This window comes from Schistocerca nitens, chromosome 1 (genome assembly GCF_023898315.1).
Source record: "Schistocerca nitens isolate TAMUIC-IGC-003100 chromosome 1, iqSchNite1.1, whole genome shotgun sequence".
NCBI classification, from domain to species: Eukaryota; Metazoa; Arthropoda; class Insecta; order Orthoptera; family Acrididae; genus Schistocerca; species Schistocerca nitens.
The window spans coordinates 1,267,724,120-1,267,752,110 of NC_064614.1; the positions used below are offsets into that span (position 1 = coordinate 1,267,724,120).

General features: G+C 41.7%; 1 protein-coding gene across 2 annotated transcripts in view; it reads right to left on the reverse strand.

Moving 5' to 3' along the window:
* Positions 1-27,991, reverse strand: part of LOC126201939 (anaphase-promoting complex subunit 1) — a 367,756-nt gene that overhangs the window by 190,976 nt on the left and 148,789 nt on the right. For both annotated transcript variants that reach the window (XM_049936824.1, XM_049936823.1), the window contains exons 16-18: positions 24,072-24,239; positions 21,118-21,298; positions 9,177-9,451 (exon numbers count right to left, since the gene is read on the reverse strand). In XM_049936824.1, coding sequence (XP_049792781.1) covers positions 9,177-9,451; positions 21,118-21,298; positions 24,072-24,239 — 624 coding nt within the window. The remainder of the gene's footprint in view (positions 1-9,176; positions 9,452-21,117; positions 21,299-24,071; positions 24,240-27,991) is intronic.

A 27,991-nucleotide genomic window follows, 5' to 3' on the forward strand; every position in this document is an offset into this window, starting at 1 on the left:
ATGACACCCTGCACATAACTACTGATGCCAACTCCAATTACACTAACATCTCTTTCCACCCATGGCCTTATCACAATTGAACACCACCTTTTCCAGTGTCTAACTGATTCCAAACTTACAACCTCCTTCCTGGTCATGATGACTGACTATATCCTCACACACAATTATCAAACAATGGAAAATACAGGATGGACTGTAAAAATATGACCTGGCCACTATCCTTGCCACCCTTCCCACAGTGGTATTCCACCGTCCATTGAACCTACACAATATACTCATCTACCCCTGTACAACCCCTGCTCACAACCCCTTACCTCAAGACTCATACCCCTGTAATAGACCTACATGCAAGACAGGTCCAATATATCCTCCCACCACCACCTATTCCAGTTCGCTTACAAACATCACCTATACCATCAAAGGCAAGGCTCTCTGCGAAACCAGTCATGTGATTTACAAGCTAAGCTCCAACCAGTTTGCTGCATTCTATGTGTGCATGATAGCGAACAAGCTGTCTGTCTGCATGAATGGATACCAACGAACTGTGGCCAAGAAACAAGTGGAACACACTGTTGCTGCGCATGCTGCCAAACATGACATCCTACATTTCCATGACTGCTTGACAGACTGTGCCAAATGGATCCTTCCCACTAACAGCAGCTTTTCTGAACAGCACAGGTGCCAACTTTCGCTGCAATATATCCTACATTCCCGTAACCCTCCTGGCCTCAAACTTTGTTAATCATTGTCCTCAACCATCCAGCCCCTTCCCTGTTCCCATTCCAGCACTACACAAGCCTTATTCCACCATCACACCTAGTCTTCTTACTTCTCTCCTTTTCTGGTATGCCCCTCCCCAGCCCTCCATCTAACCTCCCGACTGCACATAACTGCCCTACCCTCTCTCCACCTTGTCTCTGCGAGCTCCCCAGCAGTACTTCACTGTCCGCCAACTTCACTGTCCGCCACCCCTAACTTGCTATCCCTCCCGCTCCCCACCCCAGCCTCCTCCTTACCTCCACCCAGTTGCTACTCCCATCATACAATGGTACTGCTGCTCGCAGTGTGGCTTCAGTTGCCAGACACTACAGTCACATGTGTGTGAGTTGCGTTTGCATGAGTGTGTGCCTGTGTCTGTCATTTATTTTTGATGCAGGCTTAACTGGCCAAAAGCTTATTTGAGACAGTATTTTTGTTATGCCTATCTGCGACTCAGCATCTCGCTATATGGTGACTCAACACACAATTACTTTATCTTTGAAGGCATCACCTACACACAAATCCATGGTACGGAAATGGGCACCCACATGGCACCATCTTATTCATGAGTTGTCTAGAGGATTCATTCCAAACCACCCAGAATCCTGAACCCCTCATCTGGTTTGGATTCACTGATGTCCATCTTTGTGATCTGGATTATGGGGGAGGACACTCTATCCACATTCCTCCAGAACCTCAACAGCTACTCCCCCAATTGCTTCACCTTGTCCTCCTCAACCCAACAAGCCACCTTCCTCAATGTTGACACCACCTCAAAGATGGCTACATCAGTAACTATGTCCTTATCAAACTTACCAAACACTGACAATACCTCCACTTCTACAGCTGCCACCCATTCCATATCAAGATGTTGCTTCCATACAGCCTGGCCACCCGTTCTCATCACATGTGTAGTGATGAGCGGTCCCAAATACACCAACTGTCTCACTGAGGTCTTCACAGACCAAAATTACCCTCCCATCCTTGTACAGAAACGTATGTCCTGGCTTTATCTCTCCAGTCACCCATCACTTCCCCGAGTCCCACCATACAGTGCCAAAGGAGCACTCATCTTGTTCCTAAGTACCACCCAGGACTGGAGCAACAGAATCGCAGAATGGCATTCTGTGCCATTGATCCTCACACCACCCACTCCAGTCCAGTCACAAGCATCACCTATCCAGTCAACGGAAGGACGGACGGCCTATGAAAGCAGTCATGTGATCTACACACTACACTGCAAGCACTGTGTTGCATTCTATGTGGGTGTGACAGCCAACAAAAGCTCAAAGAGAGAGCTGGATCACCCAGTTGCTGAGCATGCCGCCCAACACAATGTTCTTCACTTCAGTAACTGCTTCACAGTCCATGCCTTCGGGATATGTCCTACCAACACCGGCTTCTCTGAATTGTACAGGTGACAACTGTTACTGCAATATATCCTACATACCCATAATCGTGCTGGCCTCCACCTTCATTAGTCTCTGTCTTTCACCCACCTACCCTATTCCCTGCTCACTCTCCAGCATTACACAGCCTTCTATTCCATCAACGTACCCACAGTCTTCCTCCCCTACTCTACTTCTCTTCTTTTCCACTTCCCTTGCCCCCTCTAGCCTCCCAACTGCACCTAGCAGCCCTAACCTGTACTCACCACACCCTTGCATGCTTCCACAAGCAGCACTTTACCATCCCCTACCACTAACTTGCTATCTCCCCCCCCCCCCCACCTCCCTGCCCCAGCCTCCTCCTTACCCCCAACAACCAGATTGCTTCTCCCATCATGCACATTCATTTGCAGTCTGGTCTCAGTAGCCACGCGGACAGCAGTCATATGTGTGTGAGTTGTGCTTGCATGAATTGTGTGTTTTGTCTACCTTAGATGAAGACATTTTGGCCAAAAAGTCACATGTTTAGCAGTTCTTTTGTTGTGCCTGTCTGTGACAATATTTCTATATGGTAACAATCTATCCTTTTTGATTTGTAGGAAAAACATTTATGATTTTCATGAAGAACTATTTATCAGTTCCTAGATACAACTTTGGTACTGTCAAAAGAAATAACATAACTTAGTCAACAAACTCATTTTTTCTGCTGAATATTGTTTCTCCATGAACACGTAAAACTACTGTCCAATATTCAGCTTCTCTGGCATGTCACCAGTCACCGAAGGAAGAAAATATCTGACCCAGCCTGGATGATGATGATGAGCTGGGTTGAGGGGGCGCTCGACATCACGGTCATCAGCGCCCTGATGAAAAATCAACCGGAAATCTCATGGGTGGGGATGAAGGCTGTCCCCACATGCAGAGCAGTTTATAACGTACTAAAGTCTGCTGCCCTTCCCTACCAGTTCACAAAATTTCACCACTCTGTTCACACTGGTATCGGTATCTGCGAGAATGCTGGGCAGATTTCCAGAGAGACCAAGGGCTGCCCTATTATCAGTATACAGGACACACGTAGCCACAATATGCTGAACTGAAAGAGGCACGCAACAAACTTTACAGAAAGGTGGATCCTCCCCCCGGAGGAGGAAGCTATGTGTGAAAGGGCTATGCCCGATGCAGTCTGGTAAGCAAAACCTCCTTCCAGCTGCGAGGCTGACACAAAGTCCGCCAAGCTTTTGTGGTCAGTTTGAGTGACCGCAGTTTGTTGTCCGACACCTGCAACCATTCAGTCTCCCACTGACGCATGATGCATCTGCCAGAAAATGAGATAATGGCATGCAATATGATGGGACATTGATGGACAACACCATCCCAACATGTTTCCTTGGCAGCTTTATCAGCCATGATGTTACCCTGTATCCCAACGTGGCCAGGTATCCAGCATAAGATCACCTCCTTGCCACGGCGTTGGAGCCGCTTTAAGCAGTCATGGATGAGCTGAATCAGTGGGTCTATCGGATACATTTGGTGAAGTGCTTGCAGTGCACTAAGAGAGTCGGAACAGACAAAAAAAACCATACGGTGATGTCTGTGAACCCTCTCCAGTGCCATTAGAATGCAATATAACTCTGCATCATAATTTGTAAATTGTTCTGGAAGACGCACTTTAAAAAACCCATCAGGGAAAACCACAGAACAACCGAGAGCATTCCCTGCTGGGATCCATCTGTATAAATAATGATAAAACGATGGTACATACTTAAAATAGACGAAAACAAATTTGTAAAAACCATATCTGGAGTACAATTTTTCAGGTACTGCATCAAGCTTAAAATCACTTTCGGCCTCCCCAGACACCAAGGCGGCAGTGCGTTCCATCCCTGGGTATGTATTTTCATGCCCAAGAGATCCAGATCCTTGAGGCAGGCCGTAGCTCATATACCAAATGGCTGGGTTGCATGGGGCCAATTCCTGAATAGACGTTCGAAGGCGGGTTGGATCACTGAACTAAATGCCAACGACTAAGGTGACGCCGAGATGTTCAGCACCTGTCGAGCCAAAAGGATACGTCGCCGAATCCAGAGTGGTGGTTCACCAGCCTCTGCACACAGACTCTGAACTGGGCTGGTCTGAAAGGAGGAGGAGGAAATTTGCGTTTAACGTCCCGTTGACAACAAGGTCATTAGAGACGGAGCACAAGCTCGGATTAGGGAAGGAGTGGGAAGGGAATCGGCTGTGCCCTTTCAAAGGAACCATCCTGACATTTGCCTGAAATGATTTAGGGAAATCACGGAAAACCTAAATCAGGATGGCTGGAGACGGGTTTGAACTGTCATCCTCCTGAATGTGAGTCCACGTCCAAAAGGCCCCAGTCAATACCCGAATGCCCGCTTAGTGGACAGCATCCAACATCTGGAGGTAGGAAGGATGGGCTGATCCATAGACCACGCTGCCATAGTCTAAGCATGATTAAACAAATGCCCTATAAAACTGTAGGAGGCGGGACCTGTCAACTCCCTATGTTTTTCGGCCAAGGCATTTCAAAATGTTCAACAACCGGAAGCCCTTTCTTTGTAGGTCTTTCAGGTGTGGGAGCCATGTTAATTTTGAGTCAATTAATAAACCCAAAAAGCACACTGTGTCTTGAAAAAGTAAAATACGGTCCCCCCATTGTAAGTTCTGGTTGGTTAAAACTCCGATGAACACGATTAAAATTGACACACACAGTCTTCTTAGGTGAGAACCGAAAACCAGTTGTCTGGGCCCAGGTTTCCAGCCTCCTAATGGTCAGTTGTAGCTACCTTGTCATCGTCATAAGATCAGAGGAAGAGTAGAAGATAGCAAAGTCATTCACAAACAAAGAGCATTTGACAGGGCTCCTGATGACCCAGCCAGGAATCGAACCCCACAATCTAGATGCAGTGAGACTAACCACTATGCAGTGAGCTTGGATTAAGCAAACAAAGATTTGTATTAACAAGTTATGAAATAGAATCGCCGGTCACTACTTACCTTCAGGACAAAAAATGTGCAATACTGCTGACAGACACATGTAACAGTAAATGAGATATATTATTTTACTTTTATGTGAGGTGTGTTCAAAAAGAAACCAAACTTTTGAAATAATACACCAACCAGCTGAGAAAGCGTGCTGCAGCTGCTGAGTGTACATAGCGGCAGGTTTAGACAACAAACTTCCATTTGCCACATTTCGCTCTGAAGTTAGTATGTGAGCTACAGCCTCTGAAATGACTATGTACACAAGCTGCTCGTTGCATACGTGTCAAAGTGACAATGAAAGAGCTGATGACAGAGCTTTAAGAACAGTGTTGTGTGTGTGTGTGTGTGTGTGTGTGTGTGTGTGTGTGTGTGTGTGTGATTGTGAAATTTTTTTGCTACAACCTCATCACAACTTCCTTAGCCAAGCACATGGGGACCACCGTACGAGACGAACACACCTTTGTGAGTGGTTTAAGGGTTTTCAACAGGACAAAATGTCTGTCCCAAGCTTGGACAACTTTCCACATCAAGATATGATGACCATACCAATAAGAGTTCATGCTGTGATTCGAAGAATGTTCATTTAATGTTTGTAAAGTTGCCGTCAAATCTTAGTGTGCATGAGGGATGCTGTGTGCACGATGAGGTCTTAACTATGGAAAAACCAGATTCGGATTTTTCATCACGATAATGCGCTGGCTAACGTGTCATTCCTTTCAGCAGCTATATAGCAAAACTTCACATTCCTTTTGTCCCCCATCCATCGTATTCTACAGATCAAGGCCTAGCAGACTTTTTCCAGTTTCCTGAACATAAAACCAGGTTGAAAGGACATTGTTTCCAAACTGTAGAGGACATTCAGGACAATGCGACAAGATACCTGTTCGCTATCCCAGGAAATACATTCCAGGAGGCTTTGCAAAAGAGGAAGAAAAGATGGGAATGGTGCATTGCCAATGGAGGTAATTATTTTGAGGGGACAGTGCTTAAAATGCTGTACAATAATCAATAAAGCTGTTACAGAAAAAGTTTGGTTTCTTTCTACACACACCTCGTATGTGTCTATCGGCAGCACTCCACATTTTTTCCTGCAGATAAGTGCTGGCCAGTGACTGTTTCTTGTAATTTATTAGTTTTCTTGACTGAATTTTCCTTTGATACAAAGACACATATACACATTTCCAACAAGCAATAATGACCTGTTAGCACCAGAAATACACATGTTCTACATACGTGAGTACCCCTTCGTTTATGTAACTATAGAACAAAAATGATACAAAAATGATCATACGCTCAATGAAATGCAATGAGTAAAATTATTTGTTGTCTAGTTGGGTAACAAATTAGCATGGAGTCAACACATAGATAAACTAATCAAGAAGATCTGTTGAGTGTTCTGTACTTAGAAGCACTTCTTATCCTATTGTCCTAAAGCAAAGAGTGTCATTTAGTTTGCTTATTTTTGCTCCTTCTTGTCTTATGGAATTATCTTCTGGAGCAGTGTACCTAAAGCAAAAAGTGTTCACTGTATTTACCCAATTCGTTGTTCAAAAAATAAGGGTCATCTTGTATTCACAGTTAAATTATTGCTTCTGAGATTAGAATTTTTACATTGTTTAACAGTGTGTTTAGGGGTTGTCTTCCATTTACACATGAAGCTTTAGCTATTGAGGTCACGTGCAGATTTATTTTGAAGAACACTGAATAGCAGGGCTGAGCAAATGATACTCACTTTTGAACAGGATCAAGAATTCCCAATATGCCGAAATGCTTGATACAGTATCGATGTTGCTTGAACAATCATGTGACATTTGAGTCATGTGGTGCTAATGCAAGGAATATGTGAGAAACTATGAACTACTCTCAACAACCATCTATTTCTCTGTTCGAAATCTGATCATTTCGTGAAATACGGGAGTATTTGTTGTAACAAGAATAAATTACAGCAGGATGACATGTCGTGGATGTAGTACCAATGCACGTCACTAGATGGAGGTACAAGCACAAGTTCAAAAATTGGGCTGAATTGTGACTGTGATCTTTTATTTATACCTTAGTTGCTGCTGCTACACATGACTTGCACCCTAAAAGATAACTGCAGTCTGTGTTTCACAACTGATTAAGTTCAGAACTATGTAAAGGTTGGAGGGGGAATAGAGATACCAGCTTGGATGAGACCTAGATAAGTGTGAGGATTGGAGTAGTGAATAGGCAACAAATTAGTCGTGTTGGCAACCATGGGAATTTATACAGCATACTTTGATTTTTTAGGACCTTCTACCACATTTAAACTGCAGTTTGCCTGAATTCATTAGTAGTTGGAATTGGATTGACTTTAAATTGGACAAATACATACAAATTTATTCATGAAAGAGACGATAAAAGTCTACATGGGGGCCAGCGGCGTACTTATGTCTTTCGTGCTGCAGTTTTGTCAGCACACATAATGATGTATAACAGGAGCGAAAGAGGGTATGTCAGCTGCTGCATCTATGCAACCTATGAGAGAGCGGAGGGCAGACAACATGTTTGGAAGCAAGAGACATTGCAATGTTATCATGTCACAGTATAGAAGCAAACTCCAATATGTATTCAGATAAAAACAGCTGTGTTCTCAGGTTCCACAGCAAACACGATCTCAGAAATCACAACATATTCGGACGAAACAGCCAAATATTTGTGACCACAAAGATATAAATTTCACAGCTGTGCTATGAGGATGATGATGATTAAAAATAGATATACCACAGTGACAGGGTTAGTAAGTGAAAAATGTAGAAAAGAAAACAGTCTGCAAATTAATGTAAATGATTTCTTTTCATTTATTTTATTTCTCCTTATATTATCAAAATGTAGACAATAAAAAAAATGGCATAAATTTAGAATAGGTATAATGTTAACCTTTTTGCCAGATACTTTATGTCAATAAAAAAGTTTGCAATTTTGATTAGTCAGAATACGTTAAAAATAAATTTTTCTCAAAGAAGTCTCTCAAAAAAAAGGGAGTCGTCTTATAATCCAGGCCATCTTTTAGTGAAGTAAATACCACATTTATCAGAAGTGAGCAGCAACAATATTGTATGAAGCAGCTGGCCATACATTTTGCAGAAGCATTTCTAATGACCTTGTAATTCTTATAAGCACCTCTCAAAATGTTTACTCCTTAGCCATTACTGTCACTAAAAAAAAAAAAAAAAAAAAACCTTCAGTGTCAGCTGAACTCTTCTACACAACCACAACACAATACATGAAAGCAATTTTTGTGTAGACAATGCATCCTTTTGTAGGGTTCAGAGTGCACTTGCATGTTTTGGTGCAAAGATATTCAACAAGCACTCATATAACATAAAGCAGAAACTGGGAATCTTAACCAGCTCAAAATAAAACTAAAAAATACATCATGAGCAACTCCTACAAATTATGTGAATACTTAAAATAAAGGACTGAAAAGTTCTGTTAGCGACATGGCAGTTAATAGTGGTAAGTGTTACGTTAGGTAAATGCTTAACGATGTAGCTAACTGCTTTGTTCATAAAATACAACTAGAATTAAATAAATATCAAGCTACCAACAAGAGATCAACACATGCTAACACACTATTTAGCGTAAGTGAGAGAGTCACGCCTTTTTCCCCAAAGTAGTGTTCTATTTCTAATTTAATTGTTTGAATGTAGCTGACAGAAGCTATGCAATATAATGATAGTTTATTGTTAATGTAACACAGAAATAAAGTTCTGATGATTCACTTGTATTTTGTTAATGTACGCCTTGATGTATTTGACACCTTCAAAATAGTAGTTCTTGATGTAGGTACAGGATACAATGTATGTATGTATGTATGAATGAATGAATGAATGAATGACTGCAGTGGACAGGCACTGTAACTCACTGTACAGTGCTGCTACAATGTAGCCATTTCAGGCAGCAAAGCTGTGCATGACCATTCAAAAGCTTAGCCCCATTTTCTGCCTTGTTTATGCGCCTCTCAAAATCAGCACAAAGTAAAATAAAACATCAGCAACTAACCTCAGTGTCCGACATTTCCATGCCATCATCAGTATCGAGGTCCAATGGTGGGACACGAAGTGAACCATGTGCAGACGCAGTAGATGTGCGCCTTGAGTGTCCAATGTCAACCATGCTATTTGGCGAACACTGTGCAACCAAGTCTTGGCGTGCTATAAGTCTATAAGCTGTCTCAGGCCAATCTGAAGGTGGATTCTGTCGGCTCAGATAAATAACTTCACTTAACAGCATTGCAACACCAACAGGCATCTGTTGCAAGTCTCCTGCAGTGATATCTGTAAATAATTCCCAAATTGTTTCAAACAATGACAACAGATAACTGTAATGAGAAGCAATAATGTATTCAGCAATTCTACATTCAAATTTTAGATGCACTAAGCAAGAAATATAACATACATCTTTGTAAAGTAAAAACTTGCACCAATGGAACTACTCTTGTATTGGGGCCACCAATTATATAAGAAAAATTAATACCCACACACAACGATGATCACTTTTTATTGTGAAACTTGAAACAGGGCAAACCAATAATTAGACAGCAACCAACACTTTCACAAAACATAGGCCAACTGCTAGTTAAGGCTACGAACTTCTTATTAAGTTTCTCATGGCTTTAGTGAATGAAGAACAATGATAAGTTTCATGTGAAACTAGGACTGATTAATTTTACACGGACTAATTGAAGGGTTCATTACAAAAACAACACTTGTCATTTTTTTTTCTTTTTTGTGGTTTCAATGCATTCTGGTAGCGATGTCCAAGAGTTAACCATTTGCATTAAATAAATTTAGCAGAAAGAGCCTTTTACCTGCAGCTTCGCCTGCAGATGCGAACAGCACAAATATTGCATGCATCTCCTCCTCCCCCTCTCTGTATCCATCTCCTCCTCCTCCTCCTCCCCCCCCCCTCTCTGCCCATCTCCTTCTTCTTCCATCTATCTATCCAATTCCTCTTCCCCTCCTACCTCTTTCCATGTTCTCCTCCTCCCTCTCTCTGCCCATCCCATCCTCCTACTTCTCTCTGTTTATCTGTCCACCTCATCCTCCCCATTTGCGTCTGTCCATCTCATTCTCCCCTCTCACTATCCACCTTCTTCTTTCTCCTCTCTTGTGCTCAGACATGCACATCCATTCATATAGCCCCTGAAACACATTCCAATACTACCCGCAAAACATATGTCATGCAAGACAGCCTACATGTCACAGGTTACCAAGGTTATCGGCCCTACGGCAGCTCGAGGACTCTTATCCACACATTTTATATATTCACTAGATAGGTAGCCAGTCTTGCCCAGATATTTATTTATTCTAATCTTCTATTAGAAAGGAAAACATATAAACTATTTCACATATAAACTATTTCTGTTTCCCTCTTTCACTTGCATCCAAACACCCTGTACCTCTTCCACCTGCCTTCTCACACCTCTTCCTTTCCCACCTGCCCACTGCCACTTTCCATATCCCACATGCCACCTACACCTCCCCCTTCTCCTTTTCTCTCTGTCTCCCCCTCCCTCATCTCTCTCCATCCATTCCTCCTCCCTCCTCTCTCTATCAATCTCAGCTTCCCACCTCCACCTGTCCACGTTGTCGTACCACCTCTCTGTCTGTCCATCTCCCCCTCCCCTTCTTTGTCTATCCATCTCCTCTTGCCTCTTTCCTCTGCTCATCTCATCCTCCACCCCCTCATTATATAGTCTTCCTCCCATCCTCTCTTTGCTCAAGCTTGCCTATCTGCATGTATAGTGCCTGGAATGCCTTTGCAAGGCGGCCTGGACAATGCCTTTGCAAGGCGGCCTGGACATCAGAGGTTACTAGGGCCTCGACCTGCACCCCCACCCATATTGTGAGCTATTTTATTCATACCCCCATGTTATTTCTTCCCTTACAGTCGGTAGTATGTGTTACAAAATATACAGGGTGGTTGTAATTAAACTTTCACTACCTGAGAGAGGCCCCATGAGAAACAAGTGAATCGTAGAACAATGAAACTTTGTGGGAACGTTTGTAAGGACGTGTGGAAAAGAAATAGCAACTCACAGAAAGAAACACATTTTAACAAAAGCCTGGAACCGCACCAGAGACTGCTCTACTGCTGCCTAAAACATCTCGGGTGGGATGTCAGCTATGTACCTCACTATAATTATCTTCAACCCCCAACATGTGTTAGTGTCTCATCAATAAACCCTGTCCTTCAGGTAACCCCACAGTCAGAAATCACATGGGTTCAAATTTGGTGATATTGGTGGTCACACAGTTTGGAACGATCAGTAAATGATGCAGTTTGCTCCAAACATGTTAAACAGTACCTGACTGACCTCACAAGCAGTGTGAGGTGGGGCTCCATCGTGCAAGTTGTCTGTCTACAGGAATGGCTGAGTCGAAAGCCCTCACTCCCACAGAGCAGGGATCAAATGTTGGCACAGCAAATCACAGTAGCGTGTGCCATTCACCCTGGAAATTTTCGGTCTCTGGGGTTCAAATCCCTCCTACTTCACTGTACCAGTACTGGTACCTAATGGCAAGTCATGACACAAACACTACAGACAATGCAAATCCTGTAACGCACAGTCTGAATATTAGTCCTACACAGTTGGCTATGCATATGGCAAACAGTTTTCCATCAACACTGCCTCAAGTAACGAAGTTTAATCATATCTACCCTGTATGTACACGCTTCTTAGCTTCTGCTTCAACTGCAGTCAGAAGCAGCACCTATATTGAACTCATCTCATCGTTCCCTCTCTCTGCCAGTCTCCTTCTCCCCCCCTCTCCATCCATATCCTACTCCTCTTCCCTCCCTCTTTTCATATTTTCCTTCTCATACTCACCCCTCTCCCTTTCCATCTCCTTCTTCCCTCATCTCTCTGTCCATCACCTCTTTGCCCCTACCTCTTTCCAACTGCTTTCCCCCTCTCTCTATTCCTTTCCTCCTTCCTCCACACTCTTGTTAATCTTCTCCTCCTCCTGTCTCTGCCCATCTTCATCTCCTCCTCCTACCTTTCACAGTCCATCTCCTCCCCACTTCCCCTCCCTGTCCATCCCCTCCTCCTCTGTGTGACCATCCCCATCTCCCTCTCCCTCTGTCCATCTCTTCTTCCCCCCCCCCCCCAATTCCTTTTCCACCCACTTCCTGCCTCCTATTCTTTCCCCCTGCTCCCAACTCTCTCTGACCATCTCCTCCTCCCCCTCCCTCTGTCCAACTCCTCTTCCCTCTGCTCTGTCTGTCCATCTCCTCCCCCCTCATTGCTGTCTATCCATCTCCTACTCAACCCTCTCTTTCAGTCTAGTTCCTCCTCCCATCTCTCTCTATCCACCTCTTACACCCATCTCTAACTGTCCCCTTTCCGTCCATCTCGTCCTCTCCTCCCCCCCCCCCCTCAGTGTCCATCTCCTGCTCCACTCCCTCTCAGAGTCCACCCACTGGAATGCATTCTGTTCTGATACTAAGTGTACAACATGTCTGTTGTGCAGGGTAGCTTAGATTCATGAGGTACCAATCCCTTTCACCCCAATGCCCACCTCTATTGGAGCTAGCAGTATTTCTTCCCAGATAAAAAGTTGTATGTGTGCCAAGCAAATTCGGCTGAATTTGATCCAGTGGTTTAGTAGGAAATTTGAAACACACACAAATGTATGTATGAGAGCAGACATCAAGTCACAGACAGGCACAATGAAAAAGAACACTACTAAAATTTTTAGCTTTCAGATAAAGTCCTCCTTCAGAAGTGAAGCTCTCACACATTCACATGACCAGAACTCACACATATGGCCATTGCCACTTGGTGCTAAGGGTCTACAGCAACTGCATCTAATGTTAGCAGCAGTCTACCTGAGGTGGATAGTGGGGGTAAGGAGGAAGCATGGGGCAGGAAGGTCAACAGATAGCCAGGTATGAGTGGAGAAAGATGCTAGTACTGCCTGCCTGAGCACCTGAGCATGCAGAGATGTAGTGGCAACAGGATAGGACTGCTAGATGCTGCACAGGAAGGCTGTACACGGGAGGGGAGGGGAGGAGAGGGGGGGGGGGAGTGAAACCGATTGGAGAGAAGTAGAGAAGAAGAAAGGACCTTCTATGTATGTCGGTGATATATAAATAACGTATGTACAGGAGTGGGAGCAGAGGAAGGGACAGAGACAACCAAAGGTTGAAGTCAGATGGTTGTGGGAATGAAAGATATGTTTTTGGGGCAGTTCTGATTTGCATAGTTCTGAAAAGCTGGTGGTGATGGGTAGAATCCTGATGGGACAGGCTGTCAAGTAGTCATTAACGTAAAGAACATCATGCTGGGTGGCATGTTCAGTAACTGGGTGGTCCAGCCATCTCTTGGACACAGTTCAGCATCGGCCATTCATGTGGACAGACAGCTTTTTAGTTGTCACGTACACATAGAATGCAACACAGCAGATGCAGCTAAGATTGAAGATCACATGGCTGGAGCCTTTGTCATTTGACATGGGCTAGTTTTGTCTGGAAGTTGATCACAAAAAACCTGAATGTTCTTTCCTAGTAATTGTTGGGGTCTTTCACTCTAGACCTTGCCAATGTTATACTTCAGTATCTGTGAGTCATTAATGAATTCAAAAGACAGTGTCCAGTGACCTAAAAAGCAGAAACACCATGAAAGAAAGAAAAATTGAATAAAAAAGTCACAGTTAATGGGTACATATTGTTGTTGTTGTTGTGGTCTTCAGTCCTGAGACTGGTTTGATGCAGCTCTCCATGCTACTCTATCCTGTGCACTTCTTCATCTCCCAGTACCTACTGCAACCTACATCCTTCTCAATCTGCTTAGTGTATTCATCTCTTGGTCTCCCTCTACAATTTTTACCCTCCACGCTGCCCTCCAATGCTAAATTTGTGATCCCTTGATGCCTCAAAACATGTCCTACCAACCGATCCCTTCTTCTAGTCAAGTTGTGCCACAAACTTCTCTTCTCCCCAATCCTATTCAATACCTCATTAGTTACATGATCTACCCACCTTATCTTCAGCATTCTTCTGTAGCACCACATTTCGAAAGCTTCTATTCTCTTCTTGTCCAAACTAGTTATCGTCCATGTTTCACTTCCATTCATGGCTACATTCCATACAAATACTTTCAGAAACGGCTTCCTGACACTTAAATCTATACTCGATGTTAACAACTTCCTCTTCTTCAGAAACGATTTCCTTGCCATTGCCAGTCTACATTTTATATCCTCTCTACTTCGACCATCATCAGTTATTTTACTCCTTAAATAGCAAAACTCCTTTACTACTTTAAGTGTCTCATTTCCTAATCCAATTCCCTCAGCATCACCAGACTTAATTTGACTACATTCCATTATCCTCGTTTTGCTTTTGTTGATGTTCATCTTATATCCTTTCAAGACACTGTCCATTCCGTTCAACTGCTCTTCCAAGTCCTTTGCTGTCTCTGACAGAATTACATGTCATCGGCAAACCTCAAAGTTTTTACTTCTTCTCCATGAATTTTAATACCTACTCCGAATTTTTCTTTTGTTTCCTTTACTGCTTGCTCAATATACAGATTGAATAACATCGGGGAGAGGCTACAACCCTGTCTCACTCCCTTCCCAACCACTGCTTCCCTTTCATGCCCCTCGACTCTTATAACTGCCATCTGGTTTCTGTACAAATTGTAAATAGCCTTTCGCTCCCTGTATTTTACCCCTGCCACCTTCAGAATTTGAAAGAGGGTATTCCAGTTAACACTGTCAAAAGCTTTCTCTAAGTCTACAAATGCTAGAAACGTAGGTTTGCCTTTTCTTAATCTTTCTTCTAAGATAAGTCGTAAGGTTAGTATTGCCTCACGTGTTCCAACATTTCTACGGAATCCAAACTGATCTTCCCCGAGGTCCGCTTCTACCAGTTTTTCCATTCGTCTGTAAAGAATTCGCGTTAGTATTTTGCAGCTGTGACTTATTAAACTGATAGTTCGGTAATTTTCACATCTGTCAACACCTGCTTTCTTTGGGATTGGAATTATTATATTCTTCTTGAAGTCTGAGGGTATTTCGCCTGTCTCATACATCTTGCTCACCAGATGGTAGAGTTTTGTCATGACTGGCTCTCCCAAGGCCATCAGTAGTTCTAATGGAATGTTGTCTACTCCCGGGGCCTTGTTTCGACTCAGGTCTTTCAGTGCTCTGTCAAACTCTTCACGCAGTATCTTATCTCCCATTTCGTCTTCATCTACATCCCCTTCCATTTCCATAATATTGTCCTCAAGTACATCGCCCTTTTATAAACCCTCTATATACTCCTTCCAACTTTCTGCCTTCCCTTCTTTGCTTAGAACTGGGTTGCCATCTGAGCTCTTGAAATTCATACAAGTGGTTCTCTTCTCTCCAAAGGTATCTTTAATTTTCCTGTAGGCAGTATCTATCTTACCCCTAGTGAGACAAGCCTCTACATCCTTACGTTTGTCCTCTAGCCATCCCTGCTTAGCCATTTTGCACTTCCTGTCGATCTAATTTTTGAGACGTTTGTATTCCTTTTTGCCTGCTTCATTTACTGCATTTTTATATTTTCTCCTTTCATCAATTAAATTCAATATTTCTTCTGTTACCCAAGGATTTCTATTAGCCCTCGTCTTTTTATCTACTTGATCATCTGCTGCCTTCACTACTTCATCCCTCAGAGCTACCCATTCTTCTTCTACTGTATTTCTTTCCCCCATTCCTGTCAATTGTTCCCTTATGCTCTCCCTGAAACTCTCTACAACCTCTGGTTCTTTCAGTTTATCGAGGTCCCATCTCCTTAAATTCCCACCTTTTTGCAGTTTCTTCAGTTTCAATCTGCAGTTCATAACCAATAGATCGTGGTCAGAATCCACATCTGCCCCTGGAAATGTCTTACAATTTAAAACCTGGTTCCTAAATCTCTGTCTTACCATTATATAATCTATCTGATACCTTTTAGTATTTCCAGGATTCTTCCAGGTATACAACCTTCTTTTATGATTCTTGAACCAAGTGTTAGCTATGATTAAGTTATGCTCTGTGCAAAATTCTACAAGGCGGCTTCCTCTTTCATTTCTTCCCCCCAATCCATATTCACCTACTACGTTTCGTTCTCTCCCTTTTCCTACTGACGAATTCCAGTCACCCATTACTATTAAATTTTCGTCTCCCTTCACTACCTGAATAATTTCTTTTATCTCGTCATACATTTCATCAATTTCTTCATCATCTGCAGAGCTAGTTGGCATATAAACTTGTACTACTGTAGTAGGCTTGGGCTTTGTGTCTATCTTGGCCACAATAATGCGTTCACTATGCTGTTTGTAGTAGCTAACCCGCATTCCTCTTTTTTTATTCATTATTAAACCTACTCCTGCATTACCCCTATTTGATTTTGTATTTATAACCCTGTAATCACCTGACCAAAAGTCTTGTTCCTCCTGCCACCTAACTTCACTAATTCCCACTATATCTAACTTTAACCTATCCATTTCCCTTTTTAAATTTTCTAACCTACCTGCCCGATTAAGGGATCTGACATTCCACACTCCGATCCGTAGAACGCCAGTTTTCTTTCTCCTGATAACGACGTCCTCTTGAGTAGTCCCCGCCCGGAGATCCGAATGGGGGACTATTTTACCTCCGGAATATTTTACCCAAGAGGACGCCATCATCATTTAATCATACAGTAAAGCTGCATGCCCTCGGGAAAAATTACGGGTGTAGTTTCTCCTTGCTTTCAGCCGTTCGCAGTACCAGCACAGCAAGGCCGTTTTGGTTAATGTTACAAGGCCAAAAGGCCAAATCAGTCAATCATCCAGACTGTTGCCCCTGCAACTACTGAAAAGGCTGCTGCCCCTCTTCAGGAACCACATGTTTGTCTGGCCTCTCAACAGATACCCCTCCATTGTGGTTGCACCTACGGTACGGCTATCTGTATCGCTGAGGCATGCAAGCCTCCCCACCAACAGCAAGGTCCATGGTTCATTAGAGATAACACATAAGCATTGTTTCCACTCTCTTCTTTTCTCTGCTATTAAATTTTACCATCTGCTCTTCTTGCAAGTATATAGGTGAATTGACATCCACTCTCATTGGTTTTAGGTGCAAAACACTGAGATGCTTTAGTCAACAACAGCTGAATAAAGGAAACAACTTTCCTCAGAGTTCTCAAAAATGGCGTCAAAAATATTTAAGGGGCCTATTTAATTGGTCTTGTCAAAGTTGCTAAACAACAAGGACCACAAAATACCTGAGATGGATTCGTTAAAATTGTGTCTTTTTATTACATGCAAGACCTGTCTGCACCTCGGCTAACAACTACTATAGAATCCCGAATTAACAAACCTGCTTGCAACATATAATTCAGTCAGTCCCAGCAAAACTCCCATAAGAACAATGTTATTCCCTCACACTACTAACAAATGCCGCTGTAGGAAAATTCTGCATGAAACACTCTGGAAATGAAAATGCATTTTTTATGCAATTTCTAGCATGTCCAAGTGAGTTTCCAATTTATTTTTCAGATTCATACAGGTTGTACTGTGTGTCATGTTGTGCATGTAGTGGTAACCATTTCAATCAGTTGACATATAACTAGATCATAGTCAATAACTCTGCTTCCCTTGCAGCAATACTAGAAGATGAGTGACAGAATTGGAAATTGATTTCTGCCCTGCCTAATATGCAACTTGGGTCATGTTATCTGACATTAAAGTCACTGAATCTCCAAAGCATGAATAGTGTTGTTGCTTGTTTATTAATTTTACTTTTGTGGAGTTAAGGTCTGCAAATGAAGAAAGCCTACAGATCAGCAAAAGCTGGCAACCACCCACATTGTTGTTGACAAGTTAACATAAAACTTTTCAACATGGCAAAGAAATACAATTATGATGATGATGATGAAAAGGAGACTGTTGGACCAAGTTTCACTGCTGCTAAGTAGATGAATCAATTCTAACTTATACCAACCAACTGGAATGACAACTTCTTTCACTACAATGTGCTGGAAGGACAAAACAAACAAGCCGTCTCGATATAATAATAAAAAAATAACAAATAAATAAATAAATAAAAAACCAAACCACTATGAAAAGTGTATTAATTTTATATTTATGCATTTAAATTTATAGTACTGTATATCCACAATTTCGGTATTTACGTAGCACTTACATCACTTAAACATGCCTGAAATACGATTCTGAGTCACACCTTATGTGTACTCTGGTAAAACCCCAGTTAAGGAAAAAATATTTGGATCCTCGGAGATTTGTTAAAAAGGGGTTTACCCTGTAATGCAATATTTTATGCAACACAGCTAAAATATTATGTTTTTGATGTTCACAATGTTTCCAGTGATGAAGTTGTAATGATTACTTATCATGAACGAGTTGCTAAGAATAAGCTATAACAATGTGAACTCTTTATTCTTTCATTACTTGAAAATAGACAGCATTTGAAAAGAGATCTGGTTTTGACTTCAGGTGGAAGCACAAGTCAGAACTGAATTTTTTTCATTATGTACTCTCTGTATATGCTGTTCACATCCTGAAAATTTCCACAGAAGAACTTATCTCTTCCCCATGAGACATTACACTGAGGTGACAAAAATCATGGGATAGTGATATGTATATATACAGGCAGTGGCAGTATCATGTACACTTGTATAAAAGGACAGTGCACTGGTGAAGCTGTCATTTGTACTTAGGTGACTAATCTGACAAGGCTTCCAACGTGATTATGGCCGTGTGACGGGAATGAACAGACTTTGAACACGGAACATTGTATTTCGTAAATCATCAGGGAATTCAGTATTCTGACATCCACAGGGTAAAGAGTGTGCTGAGAATACCAGATTTCAGGCACTACATCTTACCACAGGCAACGCAGTGGTTGACGCCTTCACTTAACAACCAAGAGCAGTGGTGTTTGTCTAGAGTTGTCAGTGCTTAAGGACAGACAACACTGCATGAAAAAAACACAGCCCATTGTGTGAAATAACCACAGAAATTATTGTGGTACATACAACGAATGTATCTGTTATGACAATGCAGCAAAATCTGGCGTTAATGGGCTACAGCAGCAGACAACTGACTTGGAGTGCCTTTGCTAATAGCACAACATCACCTGCAGTGCCTTTCCTCGACTCGTGACCTGACCGGCTGGACCCTAGACACCAGGAAAATCGTGATCTGTTCAGACGGGTTGGTAAGACCTGATGGTAGGGTTCGAATGTGCCACAGATCCTACAAAGACATCGATCCAAGTTGTCAACATGGTACTGCGCAAGCTAGTGGTGGTTACAATACAAAAGAAAGTAAGGCAAAAAGTGATAAATAGTTCCTTTCTTCTGCAAAATACAAGGATTGACTGAAAAGTAATGCCTCTACCTTCGTAACTCTTCAGCAGTTGGCAGCAGGTACTGGCTTATTTCGTAGCGTCTTCTCTACAGCTCCAGTTGGCAGGAAGCCGTAGCACTGAACAGTTGTGTTCTTACAGTGTAAAGTATGGAACCCTCTGCAGATAGTCGGTCAATGTGATTTAAGAAATGAGCAGTCATTGAAGTCTTGACAGCAGAAGGTGTCACCCCAAAGGAGATTCATCAGAGAATGAACGCAGTTTATGATGATTGTGTTGATGTGAGTACTGTGCATCGTTGGGCTAGTAAGTTTAAAGATTTTGAGGTGGGAACATCTGACCTGCGTGCCAAAGAGTTGGACATACTGTGACAGCAAACACTGAGTTGCACACACAAAATGTTGACAGATTGATTCAGGACGATCGCCGTATCACTCAGAGAGAAATTGCAAGCAGAATCGGCATTTCACAAGAATGTATGGGTCACATTATTGCTTTGCTTGGCTATTGGAAGATCTGTGCACAATGGGTACCCCGGATGCTGACTCCTGAAATGAAAGTGCACAGACTTGAAATTTGCCAGGAACTCCTCTTGTGTTACGAGAATTAAGGTGACGTCTATTTCCATTCAATTGTGACAAGAGATGAAACGTGGGTACACCATTACCACCCGGAGACAAAACATTAGTCTATGGACACAAAGACTCGCCCCAGAAAAAGAAATTCAAGACGCAGCCTTCAGCTGGAAAAATCATGGCCACAGTGTTCTGGGACGCAGATGGTGTTATCCAAGTTGATTTCGTTGGTTGTGGAACAACAATAAATTCAGAGCATTACATCGCAATGCTGCAAACTCTGAAATCATGGCTAAACAAGGGTCCGAAAGGAAAAGAGAAATGTTTTCCTGCAGCATGACAATGCCAAACGACACACTTCACGTGCCACCACAGAAGAACTTCAGAGACTGAATCTCACCACCATACGGCATCCTCCATACAGTCCAGATTTAGCACCATCTGACTTCCATCTGTTCCCAATAATGAAAGACAATCTGCGGGGACATCCTTATGCTTCTGAAGAAGATGTTGAGAGAACTGTGAGACTGTGGTTGCAGAAACAGTGTGTAGACTTCTTCCGTGACGGCTTCAGAAAACGTGTTCATCATCGGCAGAAATGTATCCAATTGGCTGGAAATTATGTGGAAAGATGAATATTGGTAATTAAAAATCACATTCTAAGGCTTATTTCTGCATTTGATTTATTAAAATATTCCCATCCAAACCCAATTATCAAAGGTGGAGGCATTACTTTTCATTCCACCCTCGTATACACACTAATTCTTGACGTGTCCTGAGAGTCTCTCCATCCCAGATTCTTGCAAGTAGCTCTCTGCAAAAGTACGTCCTCAGGATAAATCAAGAGCATGGTGAACATTGCCATTTCACCTATCAATTTGTGATCAGAATAAACATTGGTCTTAAAAAAGTGTGGCTAAATATGAAAAAAAAATTGTTCAAGGAAAAATTTGCAACCCTTCAGAACACAGGCAGTTGCTACAGAATGTATGTAATATAACATAACACCAAACAACAGTGATGATTAACCATTTAGCTTACCCATTTCCACCATTAGAAGAACTGCCCTATGTGGAAAAGGATATGAAGCGCTGCGTCCAGCATCCCTTGCTGAAAGAACTTCTTGTGTTTCTCCTCTGATTCCTGCTGGTACCACAGGCTGTATAAAATGTTCCAGTTGCAGGTTTGGATTCTCTGCACCCTGGGTAATTACAGCAACTAACTACAAAGTAAAGAGCACATCAATCAACATTGTGCTATATAGCTTTTAAACATAACTCAGCTTGGAAATGATAATTTCAAAGCCTCAAATAGTATTGTACCAAACAAAGAGATGAATTGCAATTATGTAAGCTGTTGTTATTGTTAATGTAGTAGTAGTAGTAGTAGTAGTAGCAGCAGTAGTAGTAGCAGTAACATAGCTGGTTCAGAATAACATAGTGAAGGACAGCTACTTGTTTACAGGACAGCTACCATAGCAACAACAACCAATCAGAGAATGTGCTTGTTCATTGCCTTCCAGTCTGTCCATCATGCAGTGGTACATTTTGTTATTTAATATAGCAACATGTCTCACTTTTCTCTACTGTAATGATGAAAGATTGTCATGGAGAAACAATGGTTTTAATTAGTAGTGTAGGGAGAACAGTACACTGTGTACACATTCTTTCAATTTATGTGCAGACATGAAGGGAGAAATGGAAGCACACGGTCAAACAAGATGAGTGTCTTTGTTTGCAACGGAAAAGTCATTTAAGCTTTGTAGTCACACTTTGGGGATGCTGTGGTTTCCAGAGAAAAAAGGGCCTGGCAACAATGGTCTAGCCCCAAACAAAAGAGGCAATATTATGTAGTCTCTTATTCTGTCATTCGATGAGTTATCACGTTCAGACTGGCTATGAGCATGTTGTGAATGGGCAATCTGTTCACTCATTGTTTTAATAGTCTATGAGAAATGCTAAATGCAGGAGAGTTCTTTAAAGAGTAGTTATGTGATTTTGTAACTAGTGGATGTAAATACAAGCTCTCTTATAGCCCTCACCCCTCTGCAGAAGGAAAAGAAGTCCCACAGTACAACTGGTGGTACTTCATAGCAGGAACAATGCATCAAGAATATTACAAGAAGGTGACGATCAAGTTGGAATAAAGTAACAATAATTGCAATCAGCATCAGGGTGACAAATCAGTTTAGGAAGCAGGTACCCTCAGCAATGAAAACACAAACCTGAGTGAACTGTACCACTTCAGCCATCGCCATATCATTCTGGTACCTCACGTGCCAGATACCACAGTCAGTTGCAGACTACGCTCCTAACCAGTAACATAACAATAGTGATTCATTTTCATTGTTTGATTTTTTCTATTAGTAGCATTTTTGTTTTACGTGACCGAATGTCCTTTAGTAGTTGCAAAAAGGTTATAAGACCATTACCACCTTGTCAAGAAAACCCAATACCGTACGTTAATGGGCAGCGGGTGAATGTATCCAAAATGGAAACAACCCCCTGCTGTTACTTCTGCAGCCGTATCGTGTGTGCACACAAACGTGAATAAACATTACCGCTTCCATGCTCAAGTGTCAATCACTTTGTTATTTTGATTGGGGTATAGTGGTAGTATAATATTTAACATTTCAGAAGTGGGCAGCTCTTTACTTATGACAACAATGCTAAGGAAGTTAACAGTTTAAAAACATTGTCATGTGTTACTCCTGTGGTATTTGATCAACTGAACTGTTTAAGTTACAAAGCAGAGTTCAATTAACCCATGGAAAATATTTATCCCCTTTCTTATAATATCAACCAAATATTATAACCATTTCAAAACTGAGACTGGCTGATAAGAACTGGATTCAGTTGCTTACTCACTTAGGAGTCATCATACATTTTCTGAGGTGTTTTGAAGCTTTTTTTCTCATTTTTTGTAAGTGAAGTCACCACAATGATTAGAGCTTGTGGGAAAATATGGAACAGTTGTCAGATGATGGATCAAATTTGACAAGTATTTCAGAGCGTCCTTGCCAATGTGCAGAATGGGGTAAGAGGGGTCGAATGGGGCCATGTAAAAATTGTCCTCCATCATTATTTCACACAATATTACAGCGCACAGAAATGAAAGATTTCTTTCCAGAAAAGAAAATGCAGCTGTTTCAATGAGCTCATTAAAAATTTGCTTCCCAAGTTTACCATGAACTCCAAGTTTCTGCAAATATCAAAAATTTGTGGAACTGCATGCACCCAATATTATTAATACATCATTACAATCCAGCAATAGTTAGGTTTGCTTTTATTTTTACTGACATTTTCTAACTTGTGCCTGCATAGTTCACTTTCAGGAGCTACAGTACAGAAGTGTTTTTTCTCCTCCTCATCAGTTTGTGTTCCATTCATTAACTGCTTCAAGTTTAAGCATTGTGTTAATGCCCTTATCTTTCACTGATATCCCGAAAGAAGAAAGATCAGTATTTAACATACCATTAACAATGAGAGTATTGGATGCAGAGCACAAACTCATAACAGACAGAAGGGAGGAGGAGACTGGACATAGTCTACCAATGGAACCATCTCAGCATTTGCCTCATATGATTTAGTGAAACCATGGTGTATCTAAATCCCAAACTCCACACACAGCTCTGAACCCAATTCCTACCTACTGTGAGACCTGTGTTCATTTGCTCCGATGCTATCCCGCTACCACGTTTAAGCTCATGTAGAAGTAATTATCTGTGTCTTACACCTATGTTGTGTCTACGAGTTAAGTCCCATATACAACAAACAACTAAATTTAGACAACTGCTCACTTCCGTTTCCAATATAATTTCACTACAGAAGAAATTTTGGAAATAATCAGCTTTAAAAAAAATTCACATTCTGACATATTCTAACCTATTAATAACTACTGTTGCTATCATATAACAAATTACATCAGATTTGTCACAAGAAATAAATACTTTACTTGTTCTTTGAAAATCAGAATGTGGAAATTATATGACTTACCTGAACAATGTCTTTTGTTCTCCTGTTAACTTGTCTTATGTAAGGAAATGGCTCAGTCGGTCTTCCCATAATCATGTTATATATATGATGAAAAACATCTGGAGGCATCTGTGGTATGAAATGTGGAAACTGTAGTTTCGACAAATCTGAGTCCAATATATAGCTTTCCTGTAACAGTAATACACAATATGTAGTAAACAGTTTCAGTGAGTCGCCTCCTCAATGACTCAACAATTCTGCTACTCAGTGAGTGGTCTCCTTTACTCCTAAATCCACTGATGGAAAAAGTCACAAGAGCAAGAAGGAGTTGTGGGATATAAATGAATATTGGTGGGTGTGTTTCTACAGCTGAAAGATGTCTATTCACATATCATACCACTCATGTAAGAGTAGTGCTAGTAGCACCACTATGAGGATGTCAATCAGGTTTGCTTCAAATACACACTGTAACAGTCACAAGCATTAGTTACCTTTGAGATTGGACGTGGTGAGTTGACATTGGTCAAGAATATTTTTAAAACAACAAACACATCATTATCAACACCTCACTGAATTTGAATGAGGTCTTGTAATAGGACTACAAGAAGCTGGATGTTTCTTCTGTGATATTGCAGAAAGACTTGGCAAGAATGTAGCCACTGTACACGATTGCTGGCAGCAATGGTCACAAGAATGTACAGTCGCAAGAAGACTAAGCTCTGGACGGCCACATGGCACTGCTTGGGGGAACACCACTGTGTTCGGCATATGGCCCTGGCACATTGTACTGCATCCGCAGCAGCAATTTTAGCAGCAGATGGCACCACAGTGACAAGATGGACTGTTACAAATCTGTTACTTCAAGGACAGCTGCGAGACAGACGCCCTGTAGTGTGCACTCCACTGACACCAAACCACAGCCTCTTGCAGCTTCAGTAGTGTCAAGTGAGAGCTCACTGGAGGGCAGGGTGGAGGTCTGCTGTCTTTTCTGATGAAATCTGACTCTGCCTCGATGCCAGTGATGACCGTGTGATCTTTGGAAGGCCAGTTGCGGGCCTGAAACCATCCTGTCTGTGTGCTAGATATACTTGACCTACAGCTGGAGTTATCATCTGTGGTGCAATTTCGTATGACAGCAGGAGCATTCTCATGATTAATCCATGCAACCTGACTGCCAATTTGTAAATCAATTGGTGGTTCAACCCATTGTTCTGCCATTCATGAAACAGCATTCCAGGGAGTGTTTTCCAACAGGAAACACTCGGTCACATACTGCTGTTGCAGCCCAACATGCTCTACAGAGTATCGACATGTCGCCTTCACCTACTTGATCACCAGATGCCTCAAATTGAGTACATACGGGACATCAGGACATAGTCGGACAACAACAGCAGCAGCATCCAAAAACGGCATTAACCATACCTGTATTGATCAACTAAGTGCAACAGCCATGGAACTCCATCTCACACACTGACATCTGGCACCTGTACAACACAAATGTATCCGTGTTTGCATGATTGCATGCGAGGTTACACTGGTTATTAATGTACCAGTATTTCAGATTTGCAATGATTTATCCCGCACTTACATTAACCTGTGATCCTGCAATGTTAATCACTTATATTACATAGACAAATGTATTCCCGAAATTTCATTACTTTACATTAATTACTTTTCGATGTTGCGATTTTTTTCCATCAGTGTATTTATATTCTTCAAAACATACTATATTCATCATGAGAGCATGCTTAAAAATACAAAAAGTAAAAGTATTGTAGGAAAGAATGGGTCACTCCAAAACAAGCACAGGAGACTTATATGCTGCATGGAAAGGTTCAGAAGCAATAATGGATTAGCAATTGTGATTCAAATTCTAGAACACTATTAATAATGAGTTGTCGGTAATCAACATGTCGAAGATAAACTGTAAGAACCAACAAACTGCAAATAAAATCAAGATAAATAAAGACAACAAAAAAAAGAGATAGAAACTACTCTAGAACTGGGATTGAGGGTCCAACTGGCAGAAACAGTATTATGAGAAAAAAAGAAGGCAAAGCATATACTATCAGTAGTATTTAATCGCCACACAATCTTCTGAAGTTAGGAGATGTTGGGATAAGAGGAAAAGCATGATTCAACAGGTGGAAGCAGAAAACACTACAGCCAAGGGAAGTTACTGAAGACAATATAAACATTAGTACATAATATTATTAAATACCATTGTTGACAAACATATCTATCTACATCTGCATCCCGCTCCAGCTACTGCCGGGTCTGGGTGCTGACAAGTCCTCTCCATTTGGCTCGGTCCCCCCACCACTTTTCTTCCTCCACTTGCTGCCAGGTCACACCTCTCCTTTCCACAGATATTCTCACTCCCATTTTCCACCGTGTTCTTGGGCGCCCTCTAGGTCTTTTCCCATCCATCTTTAGTTCTTCCATAATTTTGGGGAGTCTCTGCCCATGCATCCCCTTAACATGCCCATACCATCTTAATCTCTTTTTTTTCCAATTTCTTCTCTCATACTTTCTTGTTTAAGGTCCTTTCTAATCTCTACATTCCTTACTCTGTCCATTTTTGTTATTCCCTTAACTGCTCTGAGATATTTCATTTCCCCTGCATGCTGTCTGCTCCAGTCCCTTTCTGTCATTGTCCATGTTTCTCCACCATAGGTGACAATAGGGAAGTAATAATTCTTATACCTAAAGAGTTTTGCTTTTTTTGAAACTTCCTTATTCCAAATCAGGTGTTTTATTGTTTGGTAGAAATTGCCTCCTATTAATTTCTTTAATTATTCTTCCATCCCTAGATATTTCGCTCCGTAAATAAGTGAAACTTTCTACCACTTTGAGGGGTTCTCCATTCAAGGTAATGTTTCCATTGATCCCTTTCTCTCTTCCAAATACCATTACTTCACTCTTGCTTTATTTATTTTTAATCCATACCGTTTCATTATTTCCTTCCACGCATCAAGTTGTAACTGAACATCTACCTCTTTATCACCCCATATCACCATATCATCTGCAAAAATAATCTTTTTGTCTTGATTGTCTTTGACTGTGGCACCATATACAATCATTAACCTGGCTCCAGGGAGGTAGGGTCCCCTTCCCTATTCCTCCACTGGGGTAATTCCTGTCTGGCGCGTCCAAGTTGCGGGGGTGGGCATCCTACACTTCAGTAGGCCGGAGTGTTAGGATGGCTGAGTTCAGGCAGGGACCCAATCCTGTGGGGTATAACACTGAACCCATGCCCAGGGTTATGAGTGAAGACATTAATGGCAGTGATGGCAGAGAAGGAAGACTTTGGAATGGTGTAGCTGGCAGATGAGGAAACCCTCCTTTCTGAGGATTAAATGAGAAGGGAACCACTGCCTTGTGGTGGAGGAGAAACTCCAAAGGCTAAGGGAGACAAGCCCAACAGAAAATCCTTTCTTGCATTAGGCCTTGCAAGCCAGTAAGAAAGTCTTCATATATTGCTTTCAAAACACAGACGAGCCTTGGAACGAATGACAAATATAAACAAGATTCAAAATAAACAGACCTCTGTACAATTCACATTATTAGTCTGCAAGGAAATCGCCGGCTACACTGTTACGAGAGCTGTTCAAAAATAATATGACTTTTCAAATTGTGTGGGCAACATACATTCACTTATCAATCTTCTTTTTGATATGTTGGTACACATGTCCCGAACGTATGTTCACAGTTTCAAGTGTACAGCATATTTCATTTGTTTCTGACAGATAGAAAGGTTAGGTATGTTTTAGTGTGTTCGGAGATTTTCAATTCTTATAAAAAATGGAGCAAATAATTTGCATCAATTTTGTATATGTGTGTGTGTGTGTGTGTGTGTGTGTGTGTGTGTGTGTGTGTGTGTGTGTGTGTGTGAAAAATGGAATCAAGTGCTCTAAAACCCTTAAAATGTTGACAGTGGC